The sequence below is a fragment of the Takifugu rubripes genome, chromosome 3, assembly GCF_901000725.2.
Source record: "Takifugu rubripes chromosome 3, fTakRub1.2, whole genome shotgun sequence".
NCBI lineage: Eukaryota > Metazoa > Chordata > Actinopteri > Tetraodontiformes > Tetraodontidae > Takifugu > Takifugu rubripes.
This window is the reverse complement of record NC_042287.1, coordinates 12,697,357-12,716,720: the sequence shown is the minus strand read 5'-3', so window position 1 is coordinate 12,716,720 and position 19,364 is coordinate 12,697,357. Positions and strand designations below refer to the sequence as shown.

The 19,364-nt window shown below is 47.0% G+C and overlaps 3 protein-coding genes across 9 annotated transcripts; 2 read left to right on the top strand and 1 right to left on the bottom strand.

Annotated features, from left to right (window-relative positions):
* The first annotated feature begins 4,759 nt into the window (after positions 1-4,759).
* rhag-2 (RhAG-2 protein) lies at positions 4,760-8,124 on the top strand. The gene is given in 2 exon segments (NM_001032645.1): positions 4,760-4,877; positions 6,802-8,124. Coding segments are annotated over 2 exon segments (1,395 nt in total). The 5' UTR covers positions 4,760-4,781; the 3' UTR covers positions 8,101-8,124.
* Positions 8,125-9,427: 1,303 nt separating this feature from the next.
* Positions 9,428-15,095, top strand: LOC101067674 (RNA-binding protein 39). 5 transcript variants are annotated; one of them, XM_011602541.2, is made up of 15 exons: positions 9,429-9,627; positions 10,285-10,342; positions 12,278-12,327; positions 12,406-12,603; positions 12,708-12,779; positions 12,862-12,979; positions 13,061-13,213; positions 13,294-13,431; positions 13,510-13,575; positions 13,647-13,851; positions 13,929-14,015; positions 14,100-14,196; positions 14,280-14,385; positions 14,454-14,532; positions 14,601-15,095. In XM_011602541.2, the coding sequence occupies exons 2-15, from the start codon at positions 10,292-10,294 to the stop codon at positions 14,699-14,701; spliced, it is 1,521 nt and encodes a 506-aa protein (XP_011600843.1). In that variant the 5' UTR covers positions 9,429-9,627; positions 10,285-10,291; the 3' UTR covers positions 14,702-15,095. The 5 variants fall into 5 exon arrangements, with proteins under 5 accessions (XP_029690058.1, XP_011600840.1, XP_029690056.1 ...); XM_029834198.1 differs by having other exon boundaries at positions 9,428-9,610; positions 13,929-14,196; XM_011602538.2 differs by having other exon boundaries at positions 9,428-9,627; positions 12,708-12,761; positions 13,929-14,196.
* A 238-nt stretch (positions 15,096-15,333) lies between these two features.
* LOC101075802 (embryonic polyadenylate-binding protein-like) lies at positions 15,334-19,325 on the bottom strand. 3 transcript variants are annotated; one of them, XM_029834194.1, is made up of 16 exons: positions 19,187-19,325; positions 18,400-18,609; positions 18,125-18,318; positions 17,911-18,026; positions 17,634-17,773; positions 17,466-17,560; positions 17,245-17,382; positions 17,052-17,147; positions 16,715-16,975; positions 16,544-16,643; positions 16,345-16,452; positions 16,141-16,277; positions 15,960-16,065; positions 15,763-15,893; positions 15,529-15,602; positions 15,334-15,463 (listed from the first exon to the last, which is right to left on the bottom strand). In XM_029834194.1, exons 2-15 carry the CDS (start codon positions 18,590-18,592, stop codon positions 15,543-15,545), a joined length of 1,875 nt encoding a protein of 624 aa, XP_029690054.1. In that variant the 5' UTR covers positions 18,593-18,609; positions 19,187-19,325; the 3' UTR covers positions 15,334-15,463; positions 15,529-15,542. The 3 variants fall into 3 exon arrangements, with proteins under 3 accessions (XP_029690054.1, XP_029690052.1, XP_029690055.1); XM_029834192.1 differs by having other exon boundaries at positions 15,334-15,602; XM_029834195.1 differs by having other exon boundaries at positions 15,334-15,602; positions 16,544-16,625.
* Between the last annotated feature and the right edge of the window lie 39 nt (positions 19,326-19,364).

Genomic DNA, 19,364 nt, shown 5'->3' with positions numbered 1-19,364 from the left:
GCGACTCCGAGTACCTCAACGCCACATGCGATGAGTACTTTAATAACAACAATGTCACAGAGATACAGGGGATCCCAGGGGTCACCAGTGGTATCCTGGCAGGTAAGAGATACCTTAAAGGGTCAAAGGGTCAGCAGCCAAGCAGGATAGACCTGACGGCTGCCTGTCTTGTAGAGAACTTGTTTGGTAAATACCTGGAAAAAGGGGCCATCCTGGAGAAGCGTGGGCTTCCATCAGACGTGGATCCCGACGGTCCAACTACCAACTCAAACCGTTACGTCGTGGCTGACATCACCAGCTTCTTCACCCTGCTGGTTGGGATATACTTCCCATCTGTCACAGGTAAAGCAGTGGGACAGCAAGACGACGTTGGACGCTGCTGCCTTGGCGTTTATCTGTCACCTTAAAGCATGAGATGAGTTGAAAGTGCCAATTTAATAAATCTGACCTCGAACAACACTGTTCCTGCCCACAGGTATCATGGCGGGCTCAAACCGCTCTGGAGACCTGCGCGACGCCCAAAAGTCGATCCCCATTGGCACAATTGCAGCCATCACGACCACCTCTACTGTGTGTATCCTTTCTTACCCAACGCTGTGGAAATATGCCAATAAGATGGCTGATGATTTAAACCATTTCCTGCGATGCGTTCCCTGACATCCTTTACACAGACATGTCTTGTGTGGTTCTGTTCGGCGCCTGTATCGAGGGAGTCGTGCTGAGAGACAAGTGAGTCAAATTCTGTAAAAATCTGCTGCTTGTTAGCATTTAGCTTAATTTTTTAATGAGGTAATTGAATCAACCCTCACCTGGGAGTGTTACTTTAATAGAATTATTTAGTTAAATTAAATTTCCTGTCTAATGCACTGGATGGTGTTGACAAAAGCTCCCTGCTCTGCCTGTCCTCACAGATTTGGTGAAGGAGTTAATGGTAACCTGGTGATCGGGACCCTCGCATGGCCATCCCCATGGGTAATTGTCTTCGGCTCCTTCTTTTCCACATGTGGGGCAGGACTCCAGAGTCTGACCGGAGCTCCGCGCCTCCTTCAGGCCATTTCTCGAGACGGCATCATCCCGTTTCTTAGAGTGAGACGCACACATTTGAACACACATCAGTCCCGCGGGCAGGAAATACAGATTTTGTGTTTGTTTATTTTTCCATGATGCTACAGGTGTTTGGGCATGGCAAAGCTAACGGGGAGCCCACCTGGGCCCTGCTGCTGACAGCCGGCATTTGTGAGATTGGCATCATCATTGCCTCCCTGGACGCCGTCGCACCCATACTCTCCATGTAAGCACCCTGTCATTTAGCCACTGCTACGAGGATGTCAGCTTCCTTATGTCTGTTTCGTCCACTTCTCTCTCTTTCTTAGGTTTTTCTTAATGTGCTACATGTTTGTCAATCTGGCCTGCGCTCTGCAAACGTTGCTCAGGACACCAAACTGGAGGCCCCGCTTTAAATTCTACCACTGGTAGGACGGAAGCATGAAAATGAACATACATAATGGGGAACATTTGCTGTAAGATTAAGGTAGCAGAAACTGTCCTTTGGTTCAAACATGTGACTTTGTGTCCCCTACAGGGCTTTGTCTTTCCTGGGTATGAGCCTGTGCCTGTCGCTCATGTTCATCTGCTCCTGGTACTACGCCATCGTCGCCATGGGCATCGCAACCTGCATCTACAAATACATTGAGTTCTGTGGGTGAGTAACCATCACGATTCGGCACGCACAGGACATCGAGGATGAGTATCCTCCTGATGGGCGAGGCTCTCAGTAGAATTCCTTGTCTGTGTTCCAGAAAAAAACAGGGGAAATATTTTAGGGATCATATTTTAGTGCATATAGAAATATGAACACGTGAGGTCCCTGAAGAAGGTTACCAAAACAACTTGGTTGCCCTCTAGTGGTATGACGCGTTAATGTGCAGGTGTAAATGCTGCCTATCAGATTATCACAAATTACACTAAAAAGTGAAGCGTTAAAGCCAAATTGAAGACTTGAATATCGATTAATGAATACAAATCAACTTTGGAGTAATGCTAGATGACTGTATTATATTTAAATATCCTTGTAATAATCAGTGCAAGCTCCTCTCTGTTTATGTCAGAGGTTCCAGGTGGTGAAACTCCTTGTGAGGGTTTAGAGACGCTACTAACTGAAAGCAGACATTCATTGCCTTCTTCTCAATCCGATGTGTCACAGAGCTGAGAAAGAGTGGGGTGATGGGATACGAGGCATCTCCCTCAGTGCCGCACGCTTCGCTCTCATGAGGCTGGAGGAGGGGCCACCACACACCAAGAACTGGCGGTCAGGCCCCAACTTTGAACCACAGCTTGGATCTAAGTGACTGTATCATGATGAATTTGTATTTTCTTCTTCGCCAGGCCTCAGATCCTGGTTTTGGTGAGCGTTGACACAGAGCAGAACGTGGAACAGCCTCGCCTGCTCTCTCTGACCAACCAGCTGAAAGCAGGGAAGGGTCTGACTATCGTTGGGACCTCAGTGCAGGGAACGTTCCTGGACAGCTACACTGAGGCTCAGAGGGCAGATCAGGTCAGCAGTGTTGTCCAGGGACGCACATGTTTGCACACGGGATTAATGAGAAAGCTAAGCTATTTCCAGCTAATACTTGAACAGGTCCGTCATCTTCTCATCTTCCTCTCTGCTTATTTGCAGACTTTGTGTAAACTGATGGAGGCAGAGAAGGTGAAAGGCTTCCCTCAGGTGGTGGTCTCATCTAATCTGAGGGACGGGACGTCCCATCTGATTCAGGCTGGAGGCCTGGGGGGTCTGAAGCACAACACTGTGATGGTCAGCTGGCCACATAAATGGAGACAACCAGAATACCACCAACAGTTCCGGAATTTCATTGGTAAGGCTTCATTGCATGTGTATAACAGTAGTGATCATATCATTGAATGTAATTTCATTTGGAAAACACCAATAAACCGGAAGGCAGAAACAGGTAAGAAACTAATACAGAACAAGGAGAGTTTAGAAACTTTAATGTACAGGTGTAAACATCCAATATGGAAATTAGTTAATTTCCACATTAGGAAATGACTTAAACAAGGGCAACGAATGAAACAAAGAAACGAAAGCGGAGCAGCTCGGTGGGAATAATCGTAAACATCAGTGTCACAATTCGAGGCAAAAGAGAAGCCAAGGCACAAATTCAAAACATAAACAGAATTCCAGTGCTGAGAACCAAATACCAAATAGGAAACAGAATAAAAAAATAATAAAAGAAGAGAAGCTTAGCTTACCCTGGCTTAACGTAGCTTAGCTCTAAATAATGGATTTCCTTCTGACCCTCTGCAGAGGTGGTGAGAGAGACCACCGTTGCCAGTATGGCCTTGCTGGTTCCTAAGAACATCTCCAGTTACCCGTCTAATGGAGAACGCTTCACCGAGGGCCACATAGATGTGTGGTGGATCGTCCATGATGGAGGCATGTTGATGCTTCTTCCATTCCTGCTTCGACAGCATAAGGTCAGAAAGGAGACGGCGTAAGAAGTTCGAGCCTGCTTCCATCTGAAATCATGAAATATGAAGCTCTACTTTAATGATCTGGCAGCTACATGCCCAAAATCAACAGCGCTGATTGCAGCACCCTATGGGGTTGTTAGCATATCCCTCTACTGATGACGAAATGTCAATTTCAGGTGTGGAGGAAGTGCAAGATGCGCATTTTCACTGTCGCTCAAATGGACGACAACAGCATCCAGATGAAGAAGGACCTGATTACCTTCCTCTATCACCTGCGCATCGATGCGCAGGTGGAGGTGGTGGAGATGGTGAGATGGAGCTGGTGTGTCTGCTTTTAAATGCCAACCTTATTCCTCTTTCTGCCGCCTGACTATGCAAACGTGACCTTGCAGCACGACACAGACATCTCAGCCTACACCTATGAGAAGACGCTGGTGATGGAAGAGAGATCTCAGATGCTCAAGCAGATGCACCTGACCAAGAATGAGATGGAGCGGGAGGTAAAACGCTCGCTAAAGCGATGATTTGTCATGTGCCTGTGCACTCCAAATACTGTATCAAACTCATGCCTGTTATTGGGACGTAATCACAGATCCAGAGCATCACTGACTCATCTCGTGGGTCCATTCGACGTAAAAACACATCCGGGCTGCGTTCCCAGCAGAGTACAGTGGAAGGAGCAGAAAGACCAGATGACGAGGTAAAGATGCCATTTGGATGTCATTTTTGTTGGACTTCTGTTCTGTCATCCTCCACTCAGGTCTGTTTGACCCGAATGTAGATGTTTAGAGGATGTGACTGTCGGCTGCACGCTCAGCTCCCTCTGACCTCCTGATGTTTGGCTGGACTCACCCATTTTCTTTTCTCTCTTCCGCCCTGTCATGCTGTCACGTCGCGGTGTCCCTCTCTCAGTCTGTGGCTGTCTCCGACCCAAAACAGGTGCAGCTGATCCAAAGTAAGAACGCCTCGTCACCGACCAGCCCAACCGGACCCACCTCTCCCGCCTGGACAGACAAGGGTTCGGCCCCCGTATTGCTGAACCCGGAGGTCGGAAAAGACCTCTTCAACATGAAGCCGTGAGTGATCCCTCAGTTTTGCCTTACAGGCACAAATTTGCTTGCATTATTAACTTCAAGTGTTCCCCCAACATGCTGCTGCAGGGAATGGGAGAACCTGTGAGTGGAACTCCTTTTGCAACAGAACCAGTGCAACGTGAGCGGCTCATCTGTCTTTCTTAAAGGAACTTTTTCTTGTGTGTTTGTTGCGTTAGAAATCAGGTGGATGTGAGGCGCATGCACACAGCTGTACGACTCAACGAGGTCATCATAAAGAAGTCCAAGGAGGCCAAACTTGTCCTGCTCAACATGCCTGGACCACCCAGGAACCGTGTGGGCAATGAAAACTGTATCCTCTTCAGTATTTGATGAGCGCTTCTCATTCCATTTGGCCAAACTATGGGAAAGGGGCGTGGCTTATTCATTAGATATAGCTCACCACAAGGGGCATCTCAGAAAACCTTATTTGTCCGTATTGGAAGTTTTAATAAGAGTATTTACTTTAAAAAGGAATGGGGCAGCTTTTCCTTTACTGTGATTGCATCTCAGACATGGCGTTCCTCGAGGTTCTGACTGAAGGTCTGAATCGGGTCCTCCTGGTGCGCGGAGGTGGACGTGAGGTCATCACCATCTACTCCTAAAGGGCTCTTAATAACACCTCCACAGACTCCTCCATCTGCTCTTTCCCATCTTATTTTCTCCTCAGTTCAAACGTCTAAATGTGTCCAAATTACGGCCAATGACATTTAAATCACATTTTTTTACTTCCCTTTTCTAAGATCACCTTCTGTCTTTTTCCTTGGTGTGCTCATTCCTTATAATTTATTCAGTATTTATGTTGTGACTGTTTATTCATTAATCATTTTTTCTTGATCTAATGTCTTTCAACACAGCACCGCTGATGTTAGCCTTTAGCAGAAACGTCCTTCAAAAAATCATTCTATCATTCAACGATATAAAGACTTTATTTCTCAATACTGTTGAGCTTAATCTATTTCCTAAATGATTTCAAATGTGTAGTGTTTAACACTGTTCTTTGGCCCAACATATCCTAAAAATTCCAATAAAACCCATTCATAAACTTTCGAGTTATTTTGCTACCAACCAATCAAACGCCTCCTTGGCCGAGGAGTTGGAAGTTGTTTTGTGTTATTCAGTTTTTCACAATATGAGGCATTATGTCAGTGAGAGTCCTCACAAAGATTGAAGAATAAATTTGTATGCGTGTGTTTCTGATAGTAAATTGTCATTCACATTGTTTTATTCTTTTAAAATATCCTTCATAATGTGAGTTTATACTGCACATGTGTGATACATAAAAATGAAGTGGTTAAAAAAACCCAACAAGCTGCTTGTGGTCTCCCGAGGATTTATTGCATGATGTCTCATAAAATCATGAAAAATTAATGGTTGAAAGAAACCATTTTGTATGTCGCCTCAGTAAAATTTTAATAGAGATGCCTATCTGATACTTCTGATTTCCCCCTTAACTCCTCCAACACTCCAGCACATGGACTGTTGTCGCTCCAGTGTGTCCTGGTTCTGCCTGAGGTCTCCTTCCAGCTGGACATGGAACAACTCCACAAATTGGGAAGTTTGTGTTCTGGGTCAGGTCTATTGACCAACAAAAAGTGATTTAGGATTTAAAAAATAGCAAAACAAATAAGAAGTGAGCCTAGAAATCTTAGACTCAACACAATTCAGCTGATCAAAATCACAAACATTCCTGTTTACATGTCAAAATGGTGCTTCTGCTTAATCCACATGGCCTTCTGCTGTTAGAACATTTAATTTTCACATAAATGAACGGAAAAATCACAATGACTCAAAAGAGTTGGGCCTCAGTTGTGTGCACATGCTATTGATTTTTTATTTCCATGAGCAAATTGATGCTCTATTCCACTTTCAGATAAGATTTGTCAGGTGTTCAAAGTCCAGGGTTGCGTGTGTGCATGTGTGTGTGTGTGTGTGTGTGTGTGTGTGTGTGTGTGTGTGTGTGTGTGTGTGTGAGAGAGAGAGAGAGAGAGAGAGAGAGAGAGAGAGTCCGAAAGATAACTTTGACCCCTCCTATCTATACAGCTACCTCAGTGACTGCAGAGATGATTACCACTGGTTCCAATCAGCTATCCAGATGAAGCGACAGTCGAAGAGCCTTCGGGTGAGGTTGCCGGTGTTTGTGTTTGTCGCAGAAGTGGCGTTTGTCATCCTGTACGCTGCTTTTGTCACATACGATGAGCACGCAGACGCCAAATTTCAGACCAACCAGACTGACCCCTTGGAGAACCCAGTGTACAAGGACTACCCTTTCTTCACCGACATACAGGTCATGATATTCATCGGCTTCGGGTGCCTGCTGGCGTTCTTCCGTCTCTATGGCTTTGGGGGCATGGCCTTTAACTTTCTCATGGCTACCTTTGCCATTCAGTGGGCCATTTTAGTACAAGGCTACTTCCAATTCAGCCATGACGGTAAGATCCATCTGGGTGTTACTAACCTTATAAATGCAGAATTTGCCTGCGCGGTGGTGCTCATATCATTCGGGGCAGTGTTGGGGAAGACGAGTCCTTTGCAGCTGTTGGTCATGGCTATGCTGGAAGTGCCGGCGTTTGCCGTCACAGAGTGGGCTGTGCTGAAGTATCTGAGGATCAACGATGCAGGCGGCTCGATTCTCATTCACCTCTTTGCCTGCTATTTTGGTCTGGGTGTGACATTTGTGCTGTATAGGCCGTGCCTGAAAGGAGGCCACGCCAAGGAGAACACCAGCTACCAGTCAGACATCCTCTCTGTGATGGGCACCTTGTTCCTTTGGGTGTTTTGGCCCTCTTTTAATTCAGCGTTGACCGTGAAAGGAGACGACCAACACAGAGCCATCCTCCACACCTTCATCGGCCTCAGCGCGTCCACGCTCACAGCCTTCGCTCTGTCTGCCATGCTCAATAAAAACGGCAAGCTCAGCATGGCCGACGTGCAGAACGTGACCCTGGCTGGAGGCGTGACCGTCGGGGCATCAGTGGATATGATGATATCTCCTGCAGCCGCATACGCCCTGGGTATGATGGGCTGCACTGCGTGCATGCTGGGATACCGATACTTGAGCCCCTTTCTGGCCAGACGCCTCCGGATCCAGGATCAGTGTGGAATACATAACCTGCACGGTCTTACGGGGCTGATATCGTGCACTGCAGGTATATGTGCCATTCTGATGGCCAGAGAGGAGGATTATGGACCCAGTTTCTACGAGATCTTTACCCACAGAGCACCAGTGGAAGGAGACCCAAGGCTGCAGGAGCTCCAGAAACTGAACCCTGGTCTGCAGCCAGGTTTGGGAAGAACTGCCGGCGAACAGGCTTTCTTCCAGGTCGCAGCTGTGTTTTCTACAATTGGAGCATCAGCAGTTGGAGGCACCCTCACAGGATTTGTCTTGAAGCTGCCGTCCCTCGTATCACCCTCAGATGAGTTCTGTTATGATGATGAGCTCTTCTTTGAAGTTCCTCCAGACTATGATTCACCGCTTCAACTCAATAACTTGGTTTCACCGGAGGACTCTGCTGTCTGACACGCAGCAGCCACAGGCTGTAAAGATGGGCGATGTGATGTCAGTAATCATCCTTCATCCTCTGGTCGCAGGCTCTAGTAAAGTAATAAAACCCCACAACCACGGACTTGGAACACGCTCTGAACTGAAAGTTCTACTCCAAAATTATTTCCTAGAAAATCACTTTTGTTGGCTTTTCTTGTGTTTATTAGTTAGTGCATGACATGAGAAAAACATCCTGAATGAGTTGACTATTGACAAACAGGATAAGGTTTTATGGAACCCATTAGCACGACTTCCCATTCCCAAATCACGTGACCAGCACAAGGTCCTCAGAGGCTTCACGTGTGTGTAATTAAAGCGAACACATTCTCCTTGATCAGATTGTCTATCTTTAGTCAGTGCAAACCTGTCCTCGGAAAGTGATGCATGCTATGGAAAATGTAAACAAACGTGCGCCATTGCCAGTGCACATGGCACCTAGAGTTGCATTTGATAATAATTATTGCTAATTTACTGATCACTTCCATATATTTTCTACAAGTGTCCAAACCCACTAATAACTCTGTAAACCTCCCTTGCAAAGCTTTGTTCTTTTAGGCTACAAGCTGGTTGAAACATGAGTCTGTGGAACATTTTGCTCTCTTTGAAGAGTAAATATAATTCATTTAGAAACAATGGCTTTGTGCTGTTATTTATGAATCCCAAAGCATCACGGGGTTTAAATTCTGAGTTACATGATGTGCATGATGCTGAGATAATCTTTGAAGAAGAAAATTCTTTGTAGTAAAAGAATTTTCCTTTATATAACCAGGACGATACGGTGCCATGAAAAAAATTCCACAACGTTTAATCCCAGCTAATTCAAATATCATGACTGTGACCTTTTATAGTGACTGTATATGGCAGGAATGTATTAACTCTGAAACACAGGTAAATTAATGAATAACCTCCAAAACAAGCAAGCCACTCCCCCACATATTGCAACTCTTGTAGTATAGTAGTGATATAAGGTAAAGTAACATAATAGGGTGCCTTACAGCCCTTAGGCTTTGATTTTGGAATAATCTTTGGAAGATCAAAGATGAACGTCCGTCCAGAATATGGAACACTGCCAAAACAGAATGAGCTCTTGTTTGCACATCGGCAACATTATCTGAAAATTTCATTATAAACCGTTCTTAACGAGTGAATTTACCAACAGGAAGATAGATGCAGCTGTCACATAACCTGTGGTGGAGGTTAAAAGGCAATGAGGGCCTTGGACGAAAGCAAGTAGGGTGACGTTCGATGTATGTCCACTAGGTGGCAGTAACTATCAACCGTACTGTCGCAGGTCTTCAGAGTAGAGGACGGTAGCCACGAAGAAGAAGAAGGAAGGGCAGCATTGAGATAGCAGGCCACGTCCCAACGGTGTCCCTCTATCGCGCTTTTAAAGGTTATATAACTTCGAACATTGTGATCTCATCCAACCCTTCGGTAACCCGTCGAGGAGAAGGCGTCGAGAGGAGTTGTTTCAGCAGCATACTAAGTGCGTTTTTGAAATCGGTGCGTGGTTTCTCCATATCCTGACGGTAACGTATTTGTTTGCTAATGAATGCTAACTCGCTGCCGCGGAAACGCAGTTAGTTCGCCATGTTGAATTTGTTCGTTGAGGGATCGTTTTTAGGCCTAATCACAAGGTGCGCGACGGTTTGAAATGTGGATGCTTTAAAATCATGTTTTCGCACCGTTATGTACAAGTACACTGACAAAATTTACAATTGTACCGTCATTTTTGCCCTGCAAAAGATTGGTATTCGGTAGTAACGATGCTAAAAACGCGCGTCGAGCTAGCTAGTTCTGTTAGCTTCGTGTAAATGCGCGTTTCCTGTGGAGCGCTGTTATTACGTTGATAACGCCTCGTTTGAAAACCAAATTTGTTCAAATGAGCTTGGCATTTATACAAAATATTGGTCATTTCAGAGCCAAATACGAATAAAGTTTGTGCAAACTCCTAGAACTGGTTAAGTAGTCTTAATATTGCGTTTGACTGCTGTAAATACAGCAATTAGTAGGTTAAAGGGGCTTTTGGGGAGTAAATACAAGTAGCTCGGTTAAATCGTTAGTGTCGGTTGCGCATTTAGCGCAGCAACAACAGGTTCCAGCGGCCTTGTGCATTGTTTTCTTGTTCCCGTGGAAGTAATTATCGACTTGTTGTTGCAGGATCATCATGGCAGATGATTTCGACGTCGAGGCAATGTTGGAGGCCCCATTTAGAAAGGTGGGTTGCAGGTTCCAACCAATGAGGTTTGTTTTGCTGTCATAGTATACTCTTGAGCCCTTTATACTTGCTACTGTTCCAAAGTTAACTTGAATGTGTTGTGGTGTGATTGAGTACTTAAAACATAATACAGAATTATAAATAAATCCACATCTATCTCTCTTTATAGACTTCCCTAATGATATCTCACCTCTACTCCCATGAATTCATCTTTGATTCCACTGTGAACTGTGAAAAAAAGGAAGGTAGTTATTGTGCATATACTGATGTACTGTGGTTCACCTTAGGACTAAGAGCGATGCATCCTAGAAAATCCAGCCCGTATTCGGTTTCAACAAGGTGAATGCCAATGGTTAAGCCCATCCTTACCTGTCCAGCAAAGGAGGCAGTATTCAGACTCACAGTCTTGTGTCGTGACTGCTTTTAAATGTCCACCGCGATAGTTCTGAATTTCAACAAATTTTTTCTGGAGGGTGGTTTTTGTTAATGCACCAAAATCACTCACTTGCCTAAGTAATTATGTCACTAAAAGTGTTGTAGAGTCTTTGTAACCCAGCAGTTAATCACAGTGTGCTTGAAAAGGAGTTTCATTTGTGACATTGGCCCCTTTTTACAACTGACATTAACATGTTAACTTGTGATCGGATTTCAATCACACCAGCTGTCATTGGATCTAATGTTCACCTTTTTTGTCAGTTCTTTCCACTCGATGTCAGTTTCATTCTTGAGTAGCTGCTTTTCCGGCTGCACCACCAGATGTCACTAATCTCAACTCATTTTTGGCACAAATGTACAGAAATCTCTAAAGTTTCACGAAGGCCTTATTCTTCATTAATGAGCCACTAGTGAAGTTTCATCATTGCGACTTGGATTTGTTTTTCTTCTCTGGTTTCCAGCTCAACCTCTATCTCACTTACATTGATCTGCTGCCCCCAAGCTCTTGTTTGCCGTTTGGGACGCTTTCGCATTTACCGTTGCCTTCGATGTGATCACGGCGCATTACTGCCCACCTACGGATGTGGCCTGGCAAATTACATCATCAGAAAATAATTGGGGTGTTTTTACATCATTTTTCTTCACGTGGTCTGCATTATCATTTGAAATCCCAAAACAGGATTACATTTTAATGTCAGGTGTAAAGGGGGCATTCTATGAAAGTAGGTCAAGATGTTGTTTTGCAAGTTACATTGAATACTGCCTCTTCGGTGAATTTAATGTGAATCAGCTGACATATTTCTGCATGCTTCACAGAGTCGTAGCTATTATAATAGAGTAACTGTTCGATATTTACTGTGAAGTGAGTTTTTTTTTGTTTTTTTTAGTATTGAAGGCTTTCTTGAGTCAAAAAGAAGTATACATCTACCGCCGTGAATATTTTGCAGTTTACCGATAATGGTGTAACACGTGGCTGAAATGATGGATTTATTTTATTTTTATTTCCTTGGGCGTCAATATTACTAAGAAGTGTGAATCCCTGTTTGCTTCAGGGCAAGATGTGTGACAGAGGTGGCATCGAGCTCTTACAGTCCAAGAACGAAAATGGGTGAAGATCACTGGACTGACACCAACAACACAGGATCTCTTTTAGTGGTTGTGGACCAAGCGTGTTCACATGATTAGGCACAAATAGTGGCAGAGGCATTGGTACGCTCCATTGGAAGTGGAGATGATCTGACCATGTCAAAGGCTTTTTAGACTCAGCTAAATGTTGGATACTTTAAGTAATGAGCAGCCTAATGTTAGAGTGGGATGGGAGGCTATGGGGGTGGTGGAAGGGTAGTGAACAGTAATGTAATGAAAAAAAGTTTGAAGTATCATTATTAATTGAATATATTCTGTATTTTCTCTTGTCCTGTCTCCCCCCCACCCCACCCTTTGACGACTTGAAATGTTTCATCTACGTCCTCATGATGTTCTTGTATCAACCTTGCTTAGGATGAGATAAAGTCCTCTCATGCAAATGGACACGACGAGCAAAACAAGAAGTGAGTCTTCCGATCCATCCTCGCACCTCCCCGCCTGTGATCCGGCTTGGTTTGAATATGTGTCGTGACATGTTTCAGGAAAAGGAAAAGTCGAAGCAGGAGCCGAAGTCCAGGCTCCCGAAAGAGGAAGAGCAGGAGCAGAAGCAGAGATAAAAAGAAGGGTAAAAAGAGGAGCCGGAGTCGAGAGAGAAAGAAAAGCCGCAGCAGAGAGCGCCATCGCAGTCGCTCCAAAAGTAAGGATCGTGCTGGGAGGTACAAGCCACGCCGGAGCCCCATGTAAGTGGTCCGTGAGGAGCCGGCGGTGTCCAGTGAACCTTGAACCTTTGCATGCAGCTGTTGACGCGTCGCCAGTGGGTAAAAATGTCGTCTTTGTATTTCAGCCGGAAACGGTCCAAAAGCCGCAGCCCCGTTAAGAAGGAGAGAAGTCCCATCAGGTTGGATAAAACATTCATGTTGGTATTTTATTGAACCGCTTTATTCAAGAAAGGTGCAGTTTTCCATGAATTTTAAGGCATCTGTCTCTTGGTTTCCAAGGCAACCGATTGACAATCTGACTCCAGAGGAGAGAGACGCTCGGACCGTCTTCTGTATGCAGCTGGCTGCCAGAATCAGAGCTCGGGACCTGGAGGATTTCTTCTCCGCTGTGGGAAAGGTCAGTCCGGTTTAAAATGGCTCCTTAAAGTCGGTCGTTTTGGTGTGTGATCGTCCCCTGAAAGCTCGTCCCTGTCTCCAGGTAAGAGATGTGAGGATAATCTCGGACAGAAACTCCAGAAGGTCAAAGGGCATCGCTTACATCGAGTTTGTAGAGTCTTCCTCTGTGCCGCTGGCGATCGGACTGACCGGCCAGAGGCTTTTAGGAGTCCCCATCATTGTTCAGGCCTCTCAGGTAACCACCACCGCAGCTTAATAGAGACGTTGATGCGGAGCAGCGGCCTGATCAGATTACTGTTACACCGATGTCTGCAGGCAGAGAAAAATAGAGCCGCCGCTGCTGCTAACAATCTACAGAAGGGGAGCTCGGGTCCCATGCGTCTGTATGTGGGGTCGCTGCACTTCAACATCACCGAAGAGATGCTCCGAGGAATCTTTGAGCCCTTTGGCAAGGTCAGGACCGAGTCCAGCCTTTAATGCTTTCAGGCTTGTTTTTCCAGTGCTTTTATTTGGGGTATTTTTGCTTTAAAGATCGAAGGAATCCAGCTGATGATGGACAGTGAGACCGGGCGATCCAAAGGATATGGGTTCATCTCGGTAATCCAAGCTTCTGCTCTTTTAAAATGCTTCATCTCTCACGATTTGGCTTTAACTTTAAAACAAATTAGTTTGCAGATGCAGAGTGTGCAAAAAAAGCTTTGGAGCAGCTGAACGGCTTTGAGCTGGCCGGGCGTCCGATGAAGGTCGGCCACGTGACGGAGCGCTCGGACTCGTCCACGGCCAGCTCAATCCTGGATAACGACGAGCTGGAGAGGACCGGCATCGACCTGGGAACCACCGGTCGCCTGCAGCTCATGGCTCGACTGGCAGAAGGTCGGTTCTGGTTGTTCAGTCTGTGCAAATGGGACGTCTTCGATGAGCTGCTCGTAAATGTCGTTTCCTCCCTGCAGGAACTGGTCTGAAGATTCCTCCTGCTGCCCAGCAGGCTCTCCAGATGACTGGATCCATGTCCTTCCCAACCATCAGTGGTCCTCCAGGTGAGGCTTCACCTTCAGTTATCCCATTTCCTCTTTCAAACCCAGGAAGCAGCAGTGATCAGATTCCCCTCCCCCCTCTTGCAGCTGTCCCAACTCCATCTCCCAGCCAGGCTCTGAACCTGCCGGCTCAGCCGCTGGCCACACACTGCCTTCAGCTCTCCAACCTCTTCAACCCACAGGCGTAAGACCAACCCTCGTTTTTACCACACGGCTCCCATCACAGGCCTCATGTTTCATTGACCAACCCCGCGATTTTGTTTCCAGAGAGAATGATCCCAGCTGGGCCGTCGAGATCCAAGACGACGTCATCGAGGAGTGCAACAAACATGGAGGCGTCGTTCACATTTACGTGGACAAGAACTCGACTCAAGTAAGGCGACGCACTCCAGGACAGTTTGTCCGTTTCCTGCAGAGCTGAAACCTTTTTTCCCCTTTCAGGGCAACGTGTACGTGAAGTGCCCCTCGATTCCGGCGGCGATGGCGACCGTCAACGCCCTTCATGGACGCTGGTTTGCAGGTACGTGCTGCTGTAGGAACAGCGGTGAGGAGAGCTCTTCCAGGTTCTAATTCTCCTCTGCTCCTCAGGCAAAATGATCACGGCTGCGTATGTTCCCCTCCCGACCTACCACAACCTTTTCCCCGACTCTGTGACCGCGAAGCAGCTCCTGATGCCGTCACGCCGATAATGCGATGCAACACGTGGGGACGCCGTGTAAATACATTTGTTTGCATCCACGAAAACGTCACCGGGCCACGTCGAAATTAGTTTGTCGTATGTAATAAAGGTTGCCTCAAGTTCAAGTGTTCACATTGTAAGTAAATCTTTTGAGTTGCTTTTCAGATTTGTGGGTTTGTGCTGTAAACCGCCACTGAGACGTAATCTGCAGGTATCTGTGTTTTAAATATTACTGTTTCATCCGCTTCTTCAGTTTTAGATTTAACGTGAACTTGCAATGAGTAAAATCTGGGGTAAATAGGCTTTATATGCCAGTTAAACTGTCGATAATTCTTTGTAACTTTCTACAGCCATAAGTTCATTTTTTTTGTATGAAGGCTCCCAATAAACTTTATCCAATTTGATGTCGGCTCAGTCCGCATTTATCCAGGACATTGAACAGTTGCTGAATATCGAATATTTCCTCAGTATGAACTATTAAGTCAAAACAGTTGTTTTTCCACAATCATTCTTCCCTCATCCTTATTGTCTGAGCTGGTGTGCTATAATGGCGGCCAGCAGGGGGCGCTGGTGAAAGATGTACGTGGTACAACCAGTGTCCTCAACATCAGGGACAGTTGGATAGAAGCGAGACAAGACAGGTTTGATGCGTAATTCTGTAAACTTTATCTTAACAAAAGGTACAGCTAACATAACATTTTCTTCACAAATTTGATCTAATTCATTCCATACACATTTCTTTGTCTCTCAAATCTTCCTGGTTAATGGACACCTGGAGGGTGAAACACCGGTGTTCTTCATTAATCCACTAGGCAGAATGTTCTGAACATTTCTGACCTGGCGGCAGAGTTTTAGTCCTTAGAGCACTCCTTCACCCTGTGAGCCTGGAGCACCGCAATCGCCTCGTCCACCTGGGAAGGGAGGGGGGGACAAGAATGGATTTTATCATCAATACAGGAAACAATGGGCCGATATCCCATCAGTCCTGTGATCTAACTCCAGCTATCAGAGCTGGAAGGTCAGCAGGTTTCTGCAATAACAGCGCGGTTCTGTAGGTGAACGGGATGGAACCTTGGAGTGCAGGGACTCGGGAGTCTCCAGCATGTGCAGCAGCTCCGAGTTGTCTATCTCCAGCAGCATCCCGGTGATTTTTCCAGCCAGGTTTGGATGGAGGGTGCTGATCAGCGGGTACAGCCGCTCGCCTGCGGATGGTCACAAACGGGTAAATAAACACCGAACGGGAACGGCCGAAATGAAGCCAGCCGCACCGAGAAGCTGCTTCTGATCCATGAGTGGGGCTGCTGCCAGCATGGAGGCAGTGAGGGGTTCCTGGCCTTGGATGTACACCGAGGGCTCCAGCACAGGTCCGGGAACCTGAAGAGGATTTTTAAAAGGAATGAATCGCCTGGAAATTCTCCATTACGAGGTGGAATCCAAAGTTCGGGGAACCTGTGGTCGGGTCACCGGTGCTGGGACGGCGATGACCTGCTGTGCGTTTCTCACTGCGGATGAGTATTTGTACTGGCCGCTTCTGGGAACGCCGGGAAGCTCAGCGCGCCCTCCGACAGTCTGAGTCCCGATGTTGTCTGAAGCACAAACACCCGTTCAACCACATCGACCACAGAACGATGACATCACAGATCAGGTAATTACTGGTCTTCTGGGCCGAGCTGATGACATTGGGTGCCTGGGTGGACGCTTGTCTGACTGAGGCGATGGGAGTGGATCCACGTCTGGGCCCAGAAACGATGGTGTAGGGGCCTGAAAAACACAGGCGTCCCCCTTTCTTTATAAAGAAAAACAGGAAGTGTTCCCAGGGATCATTGTGATGTGATAACAGGTGATCATTAACCCTGCAGCCTGTGTGGTTGTCCCGTCCAGCGCGGCAAGGCTCTCATGGTGCTGACGGCATTGGGGCTGTAGAAGGACCGAGGCTGCAGGAGAACCATTTTCTGACAAAAGTTAATCCAGCTACAGGACTGGGCGACAGCAGGAGGTTGCATGCTAGGTTCCACCTGCGTACCTGTGGGACCGTCATGTAGTACCCAGCCTGCTGGTAGGAATCTATGATTGGACTCGTCATGGTCCTCAAGGTGGCGAGGCGCTGCATGTACTTGTTGGTGAGGATGGCTTTGCGCTCCTCCCGGCGCTGTGCCAGCGCCACGTACAGCGGTTTGGTCGCCACGATCCTGCCGTTCATCTCCGTCACGGCCTTTGTCGCCTCCTCCGGCGACGAGAAACAGACAAAACCAAAGCCTCTGCTCTGGGGACCGTCCGTCATCACCTAGGCAACAGGAGGAGAGGCACAAATTCAAAAATGTAGGGTTCTGTCAGCGGCCCGGGACGCGTGCGTGAAGAACCTTTGCGCTGGTGATGGTGCCGTAAGGGGCGAACTCCTTCCGCAGCCTCTCATCATCTATGCTGTCATCCAGGTTCTTCACATACAGATTCACACCCTGGAACCCAGAAGAAGAGGAAAAGCCCATTTTAAGAAGGTCCTTCGGGATTTTGCAGACGCCGGGGGACGACCTTGGCATAATTCGGATCCAGCACCTGATAGCGCTGGATCCGATCCTGCTTGATCAGCTCAAACTTGCGCTTCAGCTCCCCCTGGCGCTCCAGCCGCTTCTGCGCCCGGCCGACGTAGATCACTTTGCCGTTGAGCTCCTTTCCGTTCATTTCATCGACCGCCTGGGAAGACGAGAGCAGCGTCTGGAATCCCTGGAATCTCGCATGATCCGGGTGTTCCGGCAAAGGGAAAGAACTCGCGGTACCTTCTGAGCGTCCTCGTGGTGGGCGAAGTTGACAAAGCCGAATCCTCGCGAGCGGCCGCGCTCGTCCTTCATCACTCGCACGCTGAGCGTCCTCCCTGGAAATATGAGGACGATCAGTCCATCGAGAGGAGCTGTGACAAGGTCGTGGCCGCTGCGGGATCCTCTCACCAAAAGCTGCGAAGACCTCCTTGAGTTTCTCGTCGTTGTAGTCTTCTCCAAAGTTTTTGATGTAGATGTTGGTGAACTTCAGAGCCTTGCTGCCCAACTCCTCCTCTCTCTCTTTACGGGATTTAAAGTGTCCCACAAAACTGCAGAAGAGAGAAAGAAAACTCAACGTTGTCAACGGTAGTGACGACGTCAAAGAGGAACTAAGACCGTATTCGAACCAAATACTCTGCATTGGTTGCCAGGTTACTGCGTGTTTGTGTGCAGGTGTCAGTATTACACTTTTCTGTCATTGAGCAACATCCCGTTCATGGTTTCGATGGCTCGATTCGCTGCCTCTTCGGTCTCAAAGTGAACAAAGCCGTAGCCTTTGGATCCTCTTTCGTCACAAACGACCTTCGAAAAGCCGGTTTGTGCAAATTAGAACCCGTTTCCTCGCATCGCCACCAGCAGCGCCCCGTAAACAAGTCATTTTTTTTAAAGGTTTCTTTTACCTTGCAAGACAGAATGTTCCCAAAGGCAGAGAAGGTGTCGTACAGAGCCTTGTTGTCGATCGACTCGTCCATGTTCTTGATAAAAATATTTCCAACGCCCGACTTCCTCAGCCCTGGGTCACGCTGGGACCACATTATTCGGATGGGTCGTCCCTTAATCACGTCGTAGTTCATGGTGTCCAGCGCGCACTCCGCTGGAAGAAAAGAGGCTGGATCAGAACGTGCGCGGCGGAGACGATCCTCCACCCAACGCCGACACGCCGGCAGTCACGTACCGTCGGCCGGCTGCTGAAAGTTAATGTAGGCGTATCCCAGAGACCTGCGCGTGATGATGTCCCGACACACACGGATGGACATGATTGGGCCAGCGGGCGAGAACTTCTGGTAGAGCATGGCCTCGGTAACATCTGGATGGAGGTCCCCCACGTACAGAGACGCCAGAGGATACGCCGGGCCGCTGCTGTTCATGCTGGGTGACGGCTGGACTGGGATGGAGAAGATGGAAAGCCTTCTGTCAGGTCAAATTAATGCTCAACAAGGACTAGAGGTTTCATAGATGGTGCTTAAACCAATAAAGGGCAATAAAGAGCCCAGTCTAAGAGATGCAGCTTAAACTCTTAAACTAATGAATGAATTTCGGATTTTAACATGCCGTTTTTGTCAGACCTAAACTTTCATCAATACCAACAATTTCACCCAAGTGGTGGGGTAATTTAATGCAAGTTAACATCTCAAGATAATAAATATTTGAGCATTTTCAGTTTTAGTTTGACTCTATTAAACAAACTAAGATGCAGGTTATCGATATGGACGCTTTCCTCATCAAGTTGGAGCAATGACGACAAAGTGCGACATTTATCGAGTTCTGACACCCGAATGTGGTAGTTTTATTAACTGCAGCCGCTAAACGATGAGATTAAGCCCAAAGTCGGTCATCAACACAGTTAGCACCAAGCTAACGCTAGCCGGCGTAAAGGCTGCGGCGAGTCTTGGCGCGTGGCGACATCGACTCGCGTTTCTCTCCTGATTCTACAGCAATGACAGCAAATGGACTTTACTTACAGCTTTTAAAGCCAAAGTGTCAGCGCAGAGGTGTGACTTTGGGCGGATTCCTGTAGTTTGAGAACGCCGTTCGTGGTTGATCCGTTTAATTACAGTCGCGGAACACCTGCAACTCCTCCGCGAGGGTTCAATTAAAAGCCCGTGCCAGGTCAGAGCCGAGTTCATGTAACAGTCCGCA